Source organism: Coccidioides posadasii, chromosome 1, assembly GCF_018416015.2.
Source record: "Coccidioides posadasii str. Silveira chromosome 1, complete sequence".
Lineage (NCBI taxonomy): Eukaryota > Fungi > Ascomycota > Eurotiomycetes > Onygenales > Onygenaceae > Coccidioides > Coccidioides posadasii.
The window spans coordinates 2594600-2609242 of NC_089407.1; the positions used below are offsets into that span (position 1 = coordinate 2594600).

Here is a 14643-nt window from a genome sequence, read left to right on the forward strand (position 1 = left end):
CGGGTGTTAGCGGAGATGCTGGGAAAAGGGGCCGTTAGACAAGGCTAGAACTCGATAGTTTTTACGACGATCTGTGACTTGCATCTGTAATCTATAAATAAAACCGTTCTCCCCAGACGCTGCCGGCAGCGTTTGATGATTCGCAATGTTATTCTTCTTCAATTCTTTTCACTTCTCCGGAGTAGTGGGCATCCAAGCGCAGCTGAAGTAAGTATAATAACCTTTACTCCGTACCAGAAATCCAATATCTAGGTGAGCCGATGCAACGTCCTAGGCAGCGACTTGAGTACCACCCCCCCAACTTTCTTTTCCATCATATTAACGACGGATATGCGAATGAAAAATAGTTATTTTGCGCAGTCGATAGGACCCAAACCATGACCAGATTTCGTTCCAGATCTCCCGTTCGATTGAAGCTTTTTATCTCCCTCTTCCTTTTCCTTGTTTTCCTGGTCTACTTGCCGTCTCGTTGGCGCCGCTCAGCCGGGTCGCGTGCCACCGAATCACAGAGAATATCTATGCCCAAAAACTACTATCAAGAGCACTCAAAGTTCTGGAAAGCATTTCACCCAGTCCTCGTCGCGAACGATCCAAATTGCACATCCCCGGAACAATCGGAGAAGGCCAACTCCATACGTTTCGATCCAAATAATGCGGTGGAGCGTCCGGATTTCATCTCGATGCCTCAGGCGGACATCGAAATGATGAAGCTGATGCATAATAGCTTTGTGAATACGCTCATTGACCGGCCTCTCCATCCGTATTACGTACCCGGCACGCGTGGCCTTGTATCGACTGCGGGTGGTCCATTTTTACCGATCTTGACGATATCCTTGCGCATGCTTCGGCATTACGGTTCCAAATTACCGATGGAGGTATTTCTTGCTTCTGAGGAAGAGTACGAGCCGTATATATGCGAGCAAGTTTTTGCAGAATTAAATGCCAAATGCTTGATCCTTAACAGGATCCTCAGGCAGGTCCCTGGACCCATCGATATAAAACAATACCAATATAAACCGTTTGCAATGCTCTTCTCCTCATTTGAAGAGATGTTATTCTTGGATGCGGACGCGTTTCCTCTGCACGATCCGAAGACTCTATTTTCATCCGAACCTTTCCGTTCGTTCAAAATGGTTACCTGGCCCGATTTTTGGGCGTCTAGTGCTTCGCCGCTATATTACAAGATTGCATCACAACCAATTCCTTCAACGACAGTTAGAGCATCTACAGAATCCGGAGAACTCCTGATTTCCAAGAAGACTCACCAGAAGACTCTTATGCTTTCTACGTATTACAATTTTTACGGGCCGTCCCACTACTACCCCCTCTTCTCGCAGGGCGCAGCAGGAGAAGGAGATAAAGAAACGTTTATTGCCGCTGCTACGGCTGTGAATGAACCATTTTACCAAGTCAGTGAACCACTACGTGCGATTGGGCATAGGGCCGCCGATGGTGGAATGGATGGCTCTGCCATGGTCCAATACGACCCCGTAGAGGACTACCGGTTAACTAAGAAGGGGATATTCCGTGTCGCAAACCCTTCCGCAGCTCGTTCACCGAAACCGTTTTTTATTCACGCCAATTTCCCAAAATTCAATCCTGCAACGATTTTCGAAAAGCACGCCACTGATCCTGTTCGGGATCCCCAGGGTAATTACATACGTCAATGGACGATTCCAGAAGATACCATCGACGAATTTGAAGAGGATGTCGTGAAGCGGTTTTGGACCGAGATCAAGTGGGTTGCGTGTGAGCTTGAAGATAAATTCGAAAGTTGGAAGGATAAGAAAGGGATCTGCGACGGTGTGAAACGATACTGGGATGATGTGTTTGAAAAGAAGGGCTGAAAATAGAAACCCGTTGGTTGAATTGGATTTCTACTGGAAGCTCCAGCTACACCAAAGGCCGCGTTTGAGGACACTTAGCTTTTCGAAAGCTATACGCGTACCGCGAGATTTATCCCTGTTTGGCGTCGACACTCGGCAAGAAGCCTGGCCCTCGACGCCCCGGTCCTCAGCGAATCGTCCATACCTCCAGACGATGACCCGGGATTACTCTACGACAACTTGAAACAATACCCGAGCGTCAAGACATACTTCGTAAATTTTCCAACGTCGATGCAACTTGTGCGATCGATTGGGAAATAATGGATGTCTGAAAAGCGATCGCCGTTGAGGAAGAGTGGAGACTGCGTGTTCATACCACGGTCACATCCAGCGAAACAGTGCAGCGTGAGGCCCCCGATGTGGATCATTTTTGAATACGTGATACTCGGGCTGCTTGATGAGGGCGTATCCCTGTACAGTAGGGATAGGCCAGAATGGAAATTACTCGGCTTTTCACGCACAAAGAAAAAACAATACGATGAATACCTAGTTTACATTGAATTGAAGCTAATGTACACGATATAGATCTATCTCTATCTTAAAGTATCTCTTAATCCTACATATCCTACAGTATACATCAACCGGACAATTTTCCAGATTTACTAATTCGCACTCGCAGTGTGATTTCCTTCCTCATTATCCCATTCCACTTTGCTCAAGGCGTTTGCGAACAGCTCCCGACATGGTACTCTGCTTCCCAATCTTGCACATAGCAAGAATGCTCCGCTAAGTTTCCTATGAAGTGAATACGTCTCCTCGGGCGGCGGCGCCAATCTCTCTCTTAGCATCAAAGGAATCAACTCCTTTACCCGCTCTGTGATTGTTTGATCGCTGAAATCATATATATCAGGAGAACTCTCTCTAAACGGCTCGGCGAGCGTGAGGATGGAGTCGATGTGTGCGTTGATCATGGCTTGTGATTCGAAGCCCGTGAGATAGCCCAACTTGAGAGATAGCTCATGTAACATCTCGCGATCGTTGCGAGACGCGGCGAGTAAGATGCGGATATAGGTTATAATGAACGAGGCAGGGTACGCGCGTGAGGCGCCAAAATCAAGAAGTTCAAGCCGGTTGGTTTGAGCGTTGTAGAGAAAATTGGTCCAGTTCGGATCGGTTTGCATATATCTGAATTCGCAGATTTCGCGGAGGCAAAGGCGAAGGATTTGAGTTCCAATCCAATCTCGCTGGCCCTGAGTGAAATTTTGGATTTTGGTGACTGCTATGCCGTCCATGCGTTCCATGGTCAAGACCTGTTTGCCCGAGGCGTAGGTGACAATTTCGGGGACAAGGAACGTGGGCGTGTCGTCTTGGAGGAATTGCCTGAATTTTTGGCCGCATTCTGCCTCGCGAATGTAGTCGCATTCCCAAGCGAGCTCGATCCGCGCGTTTGCAATGGTTTTATCCAGATATAAACCCTTGGGTAGGAGGCGGGATGCGGTAAGTAGAATCGATAGGTTCTTTAAATCGGAATCAATGGAATCAGCGACACCTGGATATTGTACTTTCACTGCCACTCGTTGCCCAGTTTCTTTCAGTGTGGCGCCGTGAACCTGTCCTATGGACGCGGCAGCCATTGGGACCTCATCAAAAGTTGCAAACAAGTTTCTCCAATCAGATCCCAGATTATCGGTTAAAACCTTGTCCCGCTGCGAAGCAGGCATGTAATCGGCCCTGTCTTGGACACGCTGCAGGACCTCTTGGATCGTTGGGGGTAGCATCTTTGAATCTACCGCACGTATTAATATAATTAACCACATGACCAAGATTCGTGAATCTTAATATCCTACCTTGAAAACTAAGCATCTGTCCAAGTTTAAGGGCGGCGCCTCGCATTTTAGATAGCTTTGCCACAAGACGCTCTATATTTGCAGGATTAAGCAGCAAGGAGCCGGTGCTCGCCTCATCACTGCCAGCAACTCGACGTATGCTTTCGCCCATTATTCCGAATGCCATTGATGTTGCAAGACCGCCGTATTCCCACAGCCTTCCAAGGCGAGATGATGGTATGCGAGATTCTACCATTTGGTATTCTCGTTTTAAAGGGGTCTCATTCGCGTCTATCTAGTACGCTCAATCAGTCGACCAAACAACTAAACGTTTATAGTGGCAGCTTACTTTGGCTGTTTCTTCGTGGATTTCTTGAAAGTTTATCGGATTTTGGTCTTGTTCTGTGGGCTGAGCCGAAGCCATCGTTGCTAAATTCGACTTGGGCTCGACTGGACTACTAGCGGGATGGGATGCGCCTGTTGTGCGTTGCGCAGACGCAAATCCAGGGGCTAAAGGGCTCCTCCCGGACATCTCGTCAGAGACGAAAGATTTTCCACCGTGGCGATTCCGATATATAGAATTTGACATTTTCTGGCTTCGGAAGAGCTGCTTCACCATATCATCCGGGAGCTCCTCGCGGTTGACAGCATTTTCACTGTTTGTAGACCCCGTTACATTGCTAGTTGTAGTGTTACTCAAATCATCCAGTGGCTCTGTCGTCTTTGGAGCAGACCTTTCATCGCTTCCGATTTTTGGAGGCACTGCATCTTGTTTAGGCGCATATTCCGATTCGAACGCCTGGGTTGAACTTATTTTCACGCCCTCCTGCCCTTCGTCTAGCCCTTCACTATTTCTGATCTCGGGAGAATTTGAATTTTCAGCAAAATTCCTTCCATCCTCCGCTGTTGTAAAATCTTCCGCTCCCACATTAGCCCTTCCCGTGGCAGTGCTCGGTGACGAGTCGTCGAGTTTCCGCGCTAATTCAGTAGCTGCTTTGAGCGCAAGACCCAATCGATCTGACTGAGACTTGATCTCTTTTGTCAGCGACGACGTTCGTGCGTGGATATCGAGGTGCTTTCTCTGCAAAGCAAGGTGCTTTGCGGCGACATTGCGTGTGGCGTTGAGGAGCGTGATGGCATCGAGAAGACGACGCCCTGACATCGCAGAGATCTAACGGCAAACTCGCAAGCTATCACGTCAATTGCATTGTAATACCATCAATCAGTCGGAACACCCCAACCGTGCGACGGCAATTTTGTCCTGTGAGCGGCGAGATCGGATCATGTATCGGGCGGCCTGGAGCTAAGCTTTTTCTGCTGACCCGAGCCACGGCGGTGAATCCGGGCAATTTTAGCTCTGGAGAGCCTTACCAACCCGCATCCTTAGCAAGACAACACACTATAGGAAGTCCGCAGCACAGTTCACCGGATGACATGGCAATAGGGAAATCACGCGAAGAGCTTGAAAATGAGATTAAAGGTCTGGAACGCCAGCTAGAAAAGGCCATGACCCTTTTGAATCGACAGAATGAAGGCTCACTGCAAATTGCTGACGTCAATTCCAATGGTCCGTTTCATTTTGGAGCGTTTTCCTAAGTATATCACAGCTAAACAAACTTACGGAGCAGATTTTATACCGTCCATGTCCTCCTCTCACTCTCTCTTCCTGCTATCTGACTCGGCCCTTCCTCTTGGCTCCTTCGCCTACTCCAGTGGGTTAGAATCCTACATCCTTCACAACAAGCCCTTACCACCCAACACATCTCTGCTTGGCTCTTTTTACGATTTCCTCAGACTCTCGATATCCTCGATAGCAAGCACTACATTGCCTTATGTCCTCAAATCACATAGATATCCCGATCACCTCGAAACCCTTGACAATGATCTCGACGCCTCCACGCCATGTTGCGTGGCTCGCAGAGCGAGCGTGGCACAAGGTATGGCATTACTAGTCGTCTGGGAACGATCTTTCAAGGCCTCCTACGGAGCCGCCTCTTTCACAAATAACGCAGGCGGAGAAACCACCCGAGATCGACCCTCTGCTCATGCGCAGTTGGCATCTGCTGCTCTGCATTCGTTTTCAGAATTGTTGAAACAACCTTCAGCCGATGGGGATGAAGATCTGCTGAATGGGCATCCGAACGGCCATCTCGGACCTCTTTGGGGCGTGGTTTGCGCCGCTATGGGAGTGAATCTACGCCAGATGGCATATGTATTTATGCTGAATCATGCAAAAGCCTTACTCAGCGCCGCGGTGAGAGCGTCTGTTATGGGCCCCTATCAGGCACAAGAGATATTAGCTAGTCGAGCGTTGCAGAATTTAATTGTACAAAGAATTCAAAGGGAATGGGATGTTGAGCCGGAAAATGCTGGGCAGGTAGTTCCGGTCATTGACTTATGGTTGGGCCGGCATGAGCTTCTCTACAGCAGGATATTCAACTCGTGAGGTGTAAAGGAACATCCGCCCGAAGATCAGGGCAAGATAGAAAGCCGAATAATAGCATCCTTGATTGCGTCGAAGAATGATCAAAATTCGTACACACGCCAGTTGTATTTATGTACATCGTGTAAGCTAAACCCTAGGCCAACCCGACCGTCCCAATCGACGGAATACCCTGAACAGACCGCAAAACTCCAACAACTGCCTAACGGAGCCTAAGGCAAAACCGCCGGACCCAGAAGATAAACGCCACCTCCGCCTCATGAACTGCAGGAAAACCGCTGTGAAAAAACCCATGCTAAAGACGGCAAAAAAGCCCGCATTGTTTCCAGCGCCATCCGTTTCGAGATTGTTACCACGACAGGCCGAGTCTCCTCGTTCAACTCTCATGAAAGCGCCACGAAAGAAGGGGATAAACAGAACTAAAAGGTATTGTACAAAACGAGAATGTAAAGGCGAGCTTGGCGATAAACGCAGAAAAAATACCGGGAGAATCGTTAAAGGGTGATGTGCATGTAGTCGTTGTTACCGAATGACTTATTGCAATTAGGACATTTTCTAGACCGAGAAGTGAGTCTTTCCTCGACACACTCTTTGCAGAACACATGACCACAAGTTTTGATTGCTGTGTTTTTCCAAGTTCTGCGACACACGGTACAGAGTGCCAGAGTCTGAGGAAACGTTAACAGGTACCCGGTGGGCTTATCAAAGAGAAGAAACTTACTCTCAGCATTTCGTATTCCGAGGAAGAATTACCCAACCCCTTCGCCTTCCAAGACTCGAGGCTTTTCTTGGTGTCCGCGAGGATTGACTTAAGACCCTCAACCGTATTTTCAGCTTTTCGGCAAGTACTATTGGCGGACGCGAGGGAGGCATCTCTGTTGGCAAGAAGAGCTTTCAGTTCTGCAACTTGTAGCCTTAATCCCTGAATGGCAAGATTTGCTTCTGTGACCTGCTGCTGGGATGCTCGATGTTGCGCAAGGGCGCTATTCAAAGCTTCCTTTGTCTCTGAAAGCTGCTTTTCAACGTTTGAGACAAGATTCCGGGTCATACTTTCGGAATCTTTGAGTTGAGATATGATATCGGAACTTTTCATATTTTGAACTCGTAGTGTCCGAAGTTCCAAATCACGCGCTTCCTTACTCTTCATGGCAGCAAAATATTTTTGATCGGCTTTCGACTTCTCTGCTATTAGCCGCTGAATCTTATCTTCGAGATTGGCAAATTCAGTGATCTTCTGAGACGCGAGTTTAGACGTCCGCTTGAAGGCTGCTTGCATCGAGGAAAGCTCGGTATTCAGTAACTCGTATTGTTTATCCAGAGTCTCGTACTTCGCCCTCAATTCGTCCATGGATAGTTCAGTCGTCGCCGAACGGACATCTTTGACGCCATCTATTTGAAGATGTAGTCGCTCAACTTCCGACTCAAGCGATGTAATACGAGCTTCTCGGGCTTCCAGTAGTTCCTTCATCTGAACCAATGAAAATTTTTCTTGCTCTTGAGCGGCCTTCCGCATTTGCTGGTCAGCAAGCAGTTCATCCCGAGCGTTTCTGATACGAGCCAAATCCGACTCTACTTTAGAGAGATAGGCTTCCTTTTCACCGAGAGAAGCTTGAACCTCGTTTTCTATTTGAACTTGATATGCTGTCCTTTCTGTTTGAAGTTTCTTGGCTTCTTCGCGTAATTGTACATTCGTCGCTTCGAGGTGATTTACTCGCTTAATCACATCTTCATGCTGAGACTTCAGCTGTTTAAAGAGATCGGTCTGGGAATAATCTTCATCGGATAATTTCGAAAGCTGACTATGTTAGACAATGTTCGGTAAAAAGGCTAGCAGAAACCGACTAGCTTACCTTAACATGTAGATCCGTTAATTGAGTGGATAGTTTCGAGTTCTCAGCTTCCAATTTCTCAATTTGTTCTTTCTGAATTTCCGAAATTGCAATGGTTTTGTTGTAGGACATCTCTAATTCGGAAAGTTTTTCTGTCGAATCGGACGGACCATTAGGACCGGAACTTTCCTCGCGTCGGGCCGACATATTTTCTCCACTAGACTTTTGTGCTCCAAGAATATATTGCTTTTCCAATCGAGCAACTGTCAGACTCTTCGCCCTATCTATCCTTTTCTCCGCGACCATATATCGAAGTGACGCTGCTTCGAGGCGCTCTTCGAGCTGTTGCTTATCAGCTAGCGCTTGATCGAGTTCCGCGATTGTTGCTTTTTCTTCTGCTAGTTTTTTATTGAGCTGAGACTGCAGCTCTGCCACGTCACGCGAAGCTTTCGGAGCACGCGCGGATAGTAACGACATAGTAGACTTAATTAAATCGGCGCGATCCTTTAAATGCTTTTGAAAATTCTCATTGCCGGTAAACAACAGAGCGCTTTGGGGTGGGGATGAATCTTTCAATCTGTATCAGCGAACAATAGCTTGTCTTGGACAGGGAATTTGGCTACCTTCAGAGGCTTCGCCTAGAGGCCCGAGTAAAACTTTAACTTCGTCAAGCAACTAAAATCGCAAAGAAAAAGAAAAGAATCAGTTAAGTCCCAACCTCAAAACTAAACAGGACGAAAGAGTGGAGTGGAAAACAAGTACCTGTTGCAGCCAGGCGTCAATAACACGAATGTGTTCATCGTGATAAGCAGCGGATTTTGTCAATTCCTTGATGCGGGCTTCTAGTGTTGTTTTTTCGCGCTTGTACTCTTGCATCTGACGCAGGATTGCATCTTTCTGGAATCGCTATTCAGGAGTGCTAATTAGCCTCCGTTATCGGCGAATCGACTTGCCACCAAATGAAGGGAAACGTTTTATCATTTCGCAGATAGCATCCTGCAACATACCTCCAAATCGTCCTTCCATGGCATATCGGCGTCAGGGTGAATTTTGGCACCACCATTCACAGAGGTCGCTTGCCTCTTCGAGGGAGGGGTAGAATCGCTAGGATCATGGGAAGCAGGCCTTTTCCGGTCCTCCATCTTGCCGACAAGACCAGGCTTGGTTAAAGGGACCGTTGACGCCTCGATGACCGTCATCAGGGTAATGCCGGTTCATGTAATGAGAGGCGCGGCCTCAACACCAAGGAGACAACAAAAGCAGCCGCCAGAAAGCCTTCAGACCGACTGGCGAGACTGACGCGAAGGAAAGCGGCAAAGAGGAGGAGAAGGACAACACGGGCAGAGAGGAAAGAGTTGAGGTCGTGGTGAGAGTGAAGTTCAAAGGGAGGATTTTCCACCCGTTCCAGTCTTAGCGTAGCGCTTGGCATTTTCACGTGACTCACAGATTGACTCTGCGCCACGGGGCTTGGCGGCGGCCTGCGCTGGGTCGCGGCTTTTGCCCCCCTCCAATCCATCCATCCAACCCAGACCGACGCCCACAACTCGACTTGCCGACGACCGTGGTGGACGATGAGCGCGACGACCGCAACGTGGACCACGCACGTATCGCCGCATTAGCCCGAGTGAGACTGCCAGACGCGGGCCAAACGCCGCCATGGCTTCCTTCTCGAGCTCTGTCATCAGTGAGCCCAGATTTTCCCCTCCCCCGCTCGACGCGCTCTATGCATGCTAATCAATTATTGGTAGATAAATCCGGGAAAAAATTCGCTCCCAAGATACCAGCGCGTCGTGCGCCTGCTCCTTCCACTACCCCAGCCCCGCCAGCACGAGACACCACTCTGCAACCGTCGCAAGCATCGCAAATCTCTTCCCAAGCACGATCGTCCCCACCGGCAACGGCACGTCCGGCACCAGCATCTTCTTCGACTCCTGTTAAGTCTCCAGAACATGCAAAACCGTCAGCTCAACCCTCTTCACCTTCGCCCCGAACACGTCGAAGCCCCGCATCCCCCAAGGCCGTTCGCATCCCCCTACCTTCAAGAAGGTCTTCCGTTTCCACGGCTCCTCAAACCCAGTCTAGTACCGTTAAATCACCTTCACAAAAGCCAACGTCACTGGGGACAGGAAATGCAGGATCTACGTTAATCAGTACTCCGAGAGCTGATGCCCAAGGTGGCTCCCCAGCGCCAGGCCGTCCGAGCTTCGTGACCCTAGATATCACAGAGAACCCAGCGCTCTCTGATTCGCAAACAAGCGTCCGCCCAGCAAAGCGAATCAGAGTCTCGGAACCAGAAACGCGGATACTTCCTCCTTCGCGCAGAGAAGCGGAGAGTCAGGCCATAGCACCTACCGCATCTGCTGCGTCTGTAACGCCATCCGTGGAGTCGACGACAACCCAAGATACTGAGGCTCCAGTCCCGGCCACTAAGAAAACCGCTACGTCAAAGAAGTCTAAGGCTAAGCGCAAAAGAGTAGCGGAAAATGAGGGGGAGGAATGTGCGGAGGATTCAGTGAGTCCACGGAAACCCCGCGGCCGGAGGAAACGTGAGGAGACACCCGAAAACGCCGAGTCGATCGAGATAGTCTCGGCAGTTGTTAAGATGTCAGATCTGTGTAGAGACCTACGCACAGGGAGAAAGTCGAAACGAGAAATGGAACTAAGAAGCATGGAAGCTGCAGAATTCGCAAGGAAACAAAGGGAGAGAGAAAGCAGGGAGCAGAGTACGACTCAAGACCAGAAAAAAGATACGACCGAAAGGCAGTCGGAATCAAGAGAACAACGGCTAAGTCGGGATGAAATAAAAGCCAGCGGCCCGCAAATGCGTATCGTGAATGGAGAGATCGTCTTGGATACATCTTCGTTGCAAATGGACCGACATGCTGATGCGGCTCGGAATGCGGAGGAGATGGAAGAGGTGGTAGAGAACCCTCTAACACGACGCATTAATCAAGCATCCTTCGGAAAGCGAACAAGATACGAGGCGTGGGATGAAGAATTAACCGATTTGTTCTACAAGGGCCTGAGGATGTTCGGAACGGACTTTATGATGATCAGCAAAATGTTCCCTGGCCGGACGCGGAGACATATAAAGTTGAAATTTTGCAATGAGGAGAGAAAGGATCCTGAACGGATCAAGGAGACGCTACTTGGTCCTCGCGAAGCTGTCGACCTCGACGCATACTCGGAGATGACTAATACAGTCTATGATGATCCCAAGGTCATCCATCAAGAGCTGGAGGAGGAGAAGAAGAGAATCGAACAGCAACATGCGAAGGAAAGAGAAGCGCGTGAGGAGCAGCTTCGTAATCCTGGCGATGGAAATGTACTGCCCAGTATAGAAAATGGGGCAGATACGAAGCGAGGTCGGAGTCAAAAGAAAAAACAGGCCAAGTCCGCCCAATTTGGTGGAGGCACTGAAGAGATTCTTGGTACAATTGATGACTTTTAAGTTCGAATCGATCACACGCCCTTTCCTAATAAATGTCTTGGTTTCACTATGTATATTATTATCCGCATGTCGAATGCTAGCTATATAGTGATAGAAACCAAACAAGCTTAGTTCCAAGCGATTAGAGTAACTTATTTCTTATTTGCGCCCCCCCGGGGGAAAAGGGAGGGGTTTTGCATTTCGCGCCTAACGACGTCTTGTGCCTCCAAAGCCTGTGCTCTCTCTTGTCCAGTTAGACGGGCCAGCGCTGCTACTGCCAGAGCTGCTTGGGGTATATACGGTTCTCCGGCCTGACGAACGCCGATTTCCCAGCCCGTATCCTGCTAGCCCCCCAGCGAGGGCTCCAGACCAGAATCCCGGCTGCCATGTTTCCGTCTTCGTATACCTTCCATGGTAATCATAGGGTGGCGGAGGGCCAGGAGGCCCCCATCCGCCTCCACCACCACCGCCAAACCAACCACCCGCTCCCCTCACATTGTTAATAGTCGACCGATTACAATAACTCATCAACGCAATGAAGCTCCCCATGACGATAAAAATCGTACCCACACCTTTAACGAAATCCCACAGCTGCTCTGCCCAACTTCTGTCGTCCAACGCACCGCCCGTCATGTAGCCGAATTTTCTCTCTCCCTCCTCCGTCAGCAGCATCCGATACTCTACCCCACAACTTCCTTTCAATATCCACGGATCATTGGAGTCTCTATACCCTTCGCACACTACTTCCGTGCTGCCCAGCTTAAACTCCGGGGGCAACTCGGCTGTACACGTCCACTGGATATCATTCTCGTCGTAGTCGTAGCCTTGGTTTGTGCAGCGCATAACGTCGGGTGTATACAAGGAGCAGATGCGTTTGGAAGGGCCGACGCAAGTTAGCTGCGGGATAGCGTGGACGCGTCGATGGCTGGTTTTTCGGTTTGCATGGAGAGTGAGGGTCTGGATGTTTGAGAGGAGAACGGCATTGCGGGAAGGGGATTTGTTGGGATTGTAGGCTGTTGTCTGGTCGAGGAAGAAGGAGAGGAAGAGGAAAAATGCAGCGGGAATGGGCAGCATCGTGGAAGGCCGCTTCTTTCAGGGGAAAGCTGGTATGGGGAAGTAGGTGTCTCTCTTTAACCGTAGAGCTTCGCTCTTAAAAGAGTCTCCGATATTGAGCTCAAGGGTGGGAATTAACTAGTTGGGATTGTGCAAGTTGAGAGAATCAAATTGCATTCAGGACAAGTGGCATCATGAGCAGCCGCGGGGCATTTCGTGGCATCGCGTTGAACAGAACAACTTCATCACCCGAAGCTGGCTTACAGGCAGAAACAATAACTGAGCGTCTCCCCTGCGCCAGCCAACAGGTCCAGACTTGGACGGATCTCGGCGCTCCGACTAACAAGCAAACAGCGTGGCAGCTTCGGCGCCAAGAGATAAGATCAATCTGATAACTACAGGCTCGTAGGTGGCCAAAGGCATGCTCTCAAGCCTTGCATTCTATACAGAGTACAAAAGCTGGAACTTCTCCCCGCAAACAGTCTGATGCCTATGACCCCACGCAGTTTTCGTCTCTTTTCTTCTTGTTTGAACCTTGCAATGAGGGAGGTTCCTACGGCGGAAGGCCCGACTTGAAAATTTCTCAGCCTTACTTGCAAAGTCTTTTTGGCGATGGAAACTGAGGCGCACAGCCCCTCGGAACGCGTTGTCCTCCGGGTAGGGGAATCTCAGTACTTTACAACAGTTGGAACATTGGTAGAAAAAAGCCAATACTTCAAGTCCTACTTTTCCGGCGCGTGGCCGATCGAGAAGGAGGAGGATGGATCCATATTCATCGAAGGTGACCCGCATGCTTTTGATTATGTTATGCAATATCTTCGACGGGGAACATTCCCCCTTGCCTTCGACGTTCAGAGGGGGCACAATTATTCTATGTACTCCAGGGTACTGGAAGAAGCTAAATATTTTCAGTGTCCGCTGCTTGTTGCGTGGTTGGAGGACGCGTGCTACAACAAATGTGTTACCTGGCGAGTAAAAACTACTATCCAGGAGGCCACCGAACTAGCCTCGAGCGGGAACGGCAGTACGAGGGATCCGAAGTTCAGCCCGTACTCCAAATGTGCAGAAAAGGTCTATGAGTGCCCTCGGGGAATACTCGGGCACCGGGGGGGGGAGGCGTGTGGCAGGAAATGTCGAAAGGCCCAAGGAAATGACCCGCGAGAATTTGACACCGAAAGTACCATCGAGAAATGGATAGTGGCTAGAACGGAGTATCTTCCCCATCTTGGATGGATGACGGACTCTGGGTACTTTTCCCATTCCAGCTTATCAACCTAATACTAATAACATAACGTTTGAAGGAGGGATTTCCTAGCGCACCTGGCAACGCGCCCGACCCTTGAGTAGGTCCACCCGTGATGGCTGATATCTCACGCCGGAGGGATGTGCTAGATGTGGCATACCCGGAAATCCGTCTCTCAAAATTTCTCGAGTCATCAACCCATGTTCAGGCTGCAGATGAAGGTCCAAAACTAATGCTACTTGTAACCCGGGTGCCCCGTACGGAGAAATCATGCTTTGATAACTATATATCTAATTGTGCTCACGAGCAATTCTAGTATGAACCCTGGCTTGTGTGAGCGAGCTTTTACCAGCCGGAGAATGAAAGCTTTGCTGTGCTATTTACTTCTCTTTTAACCTACCGTGTGATCAGTGGTTGTACGTCCTGAATGTAGTTCAAGAGGTTGTTGCCCAACCTACTCCGTAAAGGGTGCAGAAGTTCGAGCGTATCCTTCATTTGTTCAAGAAATGGTATGTCATTGTGTTATCGGGTGCCTATACTGATTCAGAGCTACCATTGTCGGATTAAACACTGTGGATGCATATGTATTTATCCTTCATCCTTGCAACCAGCTGGCTCAGGCAGGGATTATTGATCAACTGATGCCCAAAATGCTTTCGGCACCCGTTTCTCCCGCTACCCCAAATGTTATTGACAGTTACTCCTTGATCACTTACTATTTCGTCGTGTGCGAACCCAAGACGTGGAGTTCTTGCGTCCTTGGGGACCATCAGCTCTTCAAGAAGAGGTGATATAAAATGGATTGGCGCATCTTTCGATATAGTGAGTATAGCACCTTGCATTTAAGTTTCGTTTCGGACTTGATATCAAAATTTGCTATGGGAATTACACAAGGCATAGTGATAAAGCTACGGAGTACTCCGTACAACAATACAGTAATCTAGTTACATCATGCCTCCCCAAATGCTTTCCCTTGAACGACAGTGTTTTTTT

At 49.1% G+C, this 14643-nt stretch overlaps 7 protein-coding genes across 7 annotated transcripts; 4 read left to right on the forward strand and 3 right to left on the reverse strand.

Annotated features, from left to right (window-relative positions):
- Positions 1-377: 377 nt before the first annotated feature.
- On the forward strand, positions 378-1895 carry D8B26_000706 (uncharacterized protein; the record flags this gene model as incomplete). Its single annotated transcript, XM_003071072.2, has 1 exon — positions 378-1895. The coding sequence occupies one exon, from the start codon at positions 378-380 to the stop codon at positions 1845-1847; it is 1470 nt and encodes a 489-aa protein (XP_003071118.2). The 3' UTR covers positions 1848-1895.
- Positions 1896-4814, reverse strand: D8B26_000707 (uncharacterized protein; the record flags this gene model as incomplete). Its single annotated transcript, XM_003071073.2, has 3 exons — positions 1896-3612; positions 3674-3947; positions 4002-4814. 3 exons carry the CDS (start codon positions 4812-4814, stop codon positions 2489-2491), a joined length of 2211 nt encoding a protein of 736 aa, XP_003071119.2. The 3' UTR covers positions 1896-2488.
- A 243-nt stretch (positions 4815-5057) lies between these two features.
- D8B26_000708 (uncharacterized protein) lies at positions 5058-6505 on the forward strand. The gene is made up of 2 exons (XM_003071074.2): positions 5058-5219; positions 5281-6505. The coding sequence occupies exons 1-2, from the start codon at positions 5087-5089 to the stop codon at positions 6096-6098; spliced, it is 951 nt and encodes a 316-aa protein (XP_003071120.2). The 5' UTR covers positions 5058-5086; the 3' UTR covers positions 6099-6505.
- Positions 6506-6517: 12 nt separating this feature from the next.
- On the reverse strand, positions 6518-9280 carry BRE1 (E3 ubiquitin-protein ligase bre1). The gene is made up of 6 exons (XM_003071075.2): positions 8932-9280; positions 8687-8830; positions 8548-8599; positions 7946-8493; positions 6817-7890; positions 6518-6763 (listed from the first exon to the last, which is right to left on the reverse strand). The coding sequence occupies exons 1-6, from the start codon at positions 9121-9123 to the stop codon at positions 6590-6592; spliced, it is 2184 nt and encodes a 727-aa protein (XP_003071121.1). The 5' UTR covers positions 9124-9280; the 3' UTR covers positions 6518-6589.
- Positions 9281-9580: 300 nt separating this feature from the next.
- Positions 9581-11400, forward strand: BDP1 (Transcription factor TFIIIB component B; the record flags this gene model as incomplete). Its single annotated transcript, XM_003071076.2, has 2 exons — positions 9581-9608; positions 9673-11400. 2 exons carry the CDS (start codon positions 9581-9583, stop codon positions 11373-11375), a joined length of 1731 nt encoding a protein of 576 aa, XP_003071122.2. The 3' UTR covers positions 11376-11400.
- Positions 11401-11561: 161 nt separating this feature from the next.
- On the reverse strand, positions 11562-12428 carry D8B26_000711 (uncharacterized protein; the record flags this gene model as incomplete). Its single annotated transcript, XM_003071077.1, has 1 exon — positions 11562-12428. One exon carries the CDS (start codon positions 12426-12428, stop codon positions 11562-11564), a length of 867 nt encoding a protein of 288 aa, XP_003071123.1.
- A 433-nt stretch (positions 12429-12861) lies between these two features.
- Positions 12862-14008, forward strand: D8B26_000712 (uncharacterized protein). Its single transcript, XM_003071078.2, has 2 exons — positions 12862-13654; positions 13709-14008. Exons 1-2 carry the CDS (start codon positions 13020-13022, stop codon positions 13752-13754), a joined length of 681 nt encoding a protein of 226 aa, XP_003071124.2. The 5' UTR covers positions 12862-13019; the 3' UTR covers positions 13755-14008.
- Positions 14009-14643: the final 635 nt, after the last annotated feature.

What these genes read in the sequence shown, in the direction of transcription:
- D8B26_000708 (XM_003071074.2), top strand. Translation starts at nt 5,087, where the DNA reads ATGGCAATAGGGAAATCACGCGAAGAGCTTGAAAATGAGATTAAAGGT. An exon ending in TGCTGACGTCAATTCCAATG is followed by an intron (nt 5,220 to 5,280) that starts GTCCGTTTCATT and finishes CTTACGGAGCAG; the next exon opens with ATTTTATACCGTCCATGTCC.
- BRE1 (XM_003071075.2), bottom strand. Translation starts at nt 9,123, where the DNA reads ATGACGGTCATCGAGGCGTCAACGGTCCCTTTAACCAAGCCTGGTCTT. An exon ending in TCTAGGCGAAGCCTCTGAAG is followed by an intron (nt 8,494 to 8,547) that starts GTAGCCAAATTC and finishes ACAGATTGAAAG; the next exon opens with ATTCATCCCCACCCCAAAGC. An exon ending in CGGAATACGAAATGCTGAGA is followed by an intron (nt 6,764 to 6,816) that starts GTAAGTTTCTTC and finishes ACGTTTCCTCAG; the next exon opens with ACTCTGGCACTCTGTACCGT.
- D8B26_000712 (XM_003071078.2), top strand. Translation starts at nt 13,020, where the DNA reads ATGGAAACTGAGGCGCACAGCCCCTCGGAACGCGTTGTCCTCCGGGTA. An exon ending in GGATGGATGACGGACTCTGG is followed by an intron (nt 13,655 to 13,708) that starts GTACTTTTCCCA and finishes TAACGTTTGAAG; the next exon opens with GAGGGATTTCCTAGCGCACC.